The 2,188-nt window shown below is 52.6% G+C and overlaps 1 protein-coding gene across 1 annotated transcript in view; it reads left to right on the top strand.

Moving 5' to 3' along the window:
• LOC110337356 (C-type lectin domain family 18 member A-like) overlaps positions 1-2,188 on the top strand; it is a 14,309-nt gene that overhangs the window by 5,967 nt on the left and 6,154 nt on the right. The window contains exons 4-6 of the mRNA XM_021220229.2: positions 473-570; positions 1,020-1,141; positions 1,313-1,513. Of these exons, the coding sequence (XP_021075888.2) occupies positions 473-570; positions 1,020-1,141; positions 1,313-1,513 (421 nt within the window). The remainder of the gene's footprint in view (positions 1-472; positions 571-1,019; positions 1,142-1,312; positions 1,514-2,188) is intronic.

The following is a 2,188-nucleotide window of genomic DNA, read 5'->3' as shown; positions in this document are numbered from 1 at the left end:
CTCTCTCTCTCTCTCTGTGTGTGTGTGTGTGTGTGTGTGTCTGTCTGTCTGTCTGTCTGTCTGTCTGTCTGTCTCTGTCTCTCTGTCTCTGTCTCTCTCTGTTTCTCTGTCTGTCTCCCTGTCTCTCTCTGTCTCTCTGTCTCTCTGTCTCTGTCTCTCTCTTTCTCTCTGTCTGTCTTTCTCTCTCTCTGTGTCTATCTATCTATCTATCTATCTGGAGTGGCTTGTGGCCATTTTCACAATCTTTCACAAGACCCTCGATTTCTAAGTCTTTCTTTTGTCACTATTTCCATGTCTCTCCTTTCAACACTTAGTAGCATAGCCACTGCTCCGGGGCCGGGCAGGTAAGGAAGCCATTTGTCCTTCTAGTTGAAGCCAAACTGTCTCCAAGTGTGCACTGCCTGTGCTGTGATTCCCCCAGGTTGAAGTAAACGCCATCTGAAAGGGTTTCTGAGCCTTGTGTTCTCTGCAGCTTGTGTGGGCCACCTCCAGCCAGCTGGGCTGTGGGCGGCAGACATGCTTCGTGGACCAGGAAGCCATGGAAGCCTTTGTCTGCGCCTACTCCCCTGGGTAAGCTCTTCACCATAGTCTGGATGATAGCTGGGGGCGGGGGTGGGGTGGGTGGATGTTTGACTTTCAGTTAGGATGAGATATGGACCCAGCCACCCAAAATGTCTTTACCCCTTCCTTGGTCTGCATGGGAGACAAGAGGATGAAAGGAAGAAGATAGATTCTGGCCACGCTGAGCAGGATTTGCCATTGAATTCTCCTTCCTGGATGTGTGACCCTGCTCAGAGGGATCGACACAAAGTCGTCTCTTGTTTCCTAACTGACCAACCTGCCCACACCCAGCTCCCTGGATCCCTAACGGGGCCAGAGGTGCCAAGGGGGCCCATGGGGAAGGGAGCCAGGAGCCATTTCTGCCCTGCCCAGGGCCCTTCCTCAACTCCCTCCGAAGCTCCTGCTCCGGCCTTGCCCAAGGCCAGATTCTCCTGACCCTCTGATGCTTGCTCTCACAGAGGCAACTGGGATATAAACGGGAAGACAGTCACCCCTTACAAGAAAGGCACCTGGTGCTCCCTCTGCACAGCCAGGGTCTCGGGCTGCTTCAAGGCCTGGGATCACGCAGGGGGGCTCTGTGGTGAGTACCCCCACCCTATTTGCTTCCTCCTGGAGCTTAGAATGGGTGACCCTGGGGTGGGAACTGGCGGTCTGAAGGGCTATCCTCAAGGCCTGGGCCCTCACACCTGCCTGACCGACTGGAAGGAGTCCCCTTCTCACCCTTCTCAGAATCACCTACTCTTCTTATCAGAGGTTCCCAGGAACCCATGCCGCATGAGCTGCCAAAATCTCGGACATCTCAACATTAGCACCTGTCGCTGTCACTGTCCCCCGGGCTACACAGGGAGGTACTGCCAAGGTGAGGACGCTGTGCCCCTTCAGGCTGCCCTGCAGGGTAAGCGTGAGGGAGAGTCGCCTCAGCAGGCATACGCTGGTCCTGTGGTGTGTGCTGGTACAGTGAGATAGCTGGAGCGCTGGGGTGGCCGGAGACTCAGCTGCTCTGATGGGGTCTGGGGTGCATTACAATTATTGACTACTGGGTTTTTACAGTGCATGCATTCACTCCATAAAAGCTCACTGAGCCCCAACTGTGTGCTATACATGTGATTTAAAATGTTCGGGGCTTTGGCTGGAGAGATGGCCCAGCAGTTAAGAGCACTGACTGTTCTTCTGAAGGTCCTGAGTTCAAATCCCAGCCACCACCTGGTGGCTCACAACCACCCATAATGAGATCTGACGCCCTCCTCTGGTGTGTCTGAAGACAGCTACAGTGTACTTACGTATAATAATAAATAGATTTTTAGAATGTTCAGGGCTGTAATCCTAGAACTTGGAAGACTGAAGTAGGAAGTATCAGGAGTGTCAGTAGCTCCAGGCCAATGCAGGCTATCTAGAGAACTCTAGGTTAGCTCGGGCTATAGACAGAGTAACACTCTGACTTTAAAAAAGGGAGGGGGAATCAGATTTGACCCTTTGTTTCTACTGAAACAAAGATAGAATTAGGAAACAAAAGGAGGGGCTGGTGAGATGGCTCAGCAGGTAAGAGCACCGACTGCTCTTCCAAAGGTCCCGAGTTCAAATCCCAGCAACCATATGGTGGCTCACAACTATCCGTAACAAGATCTGA

Source organism: Mus pahari, chromosome 20 (assembly GCF_900095145.1).
Source record: "Mus pahari chromosome 20, PAHARI_EIJ_v1.1, whole genome shotgun sequence".
Lineage (NCBI taxonomy): Eukaryota > Metazoa > Chordata > Mammalia > Rodentia > Muridae > Mus > Mus pahari.
This window is presented reverse-complemented; position numbering and strand designations above follow the sequence as displayed.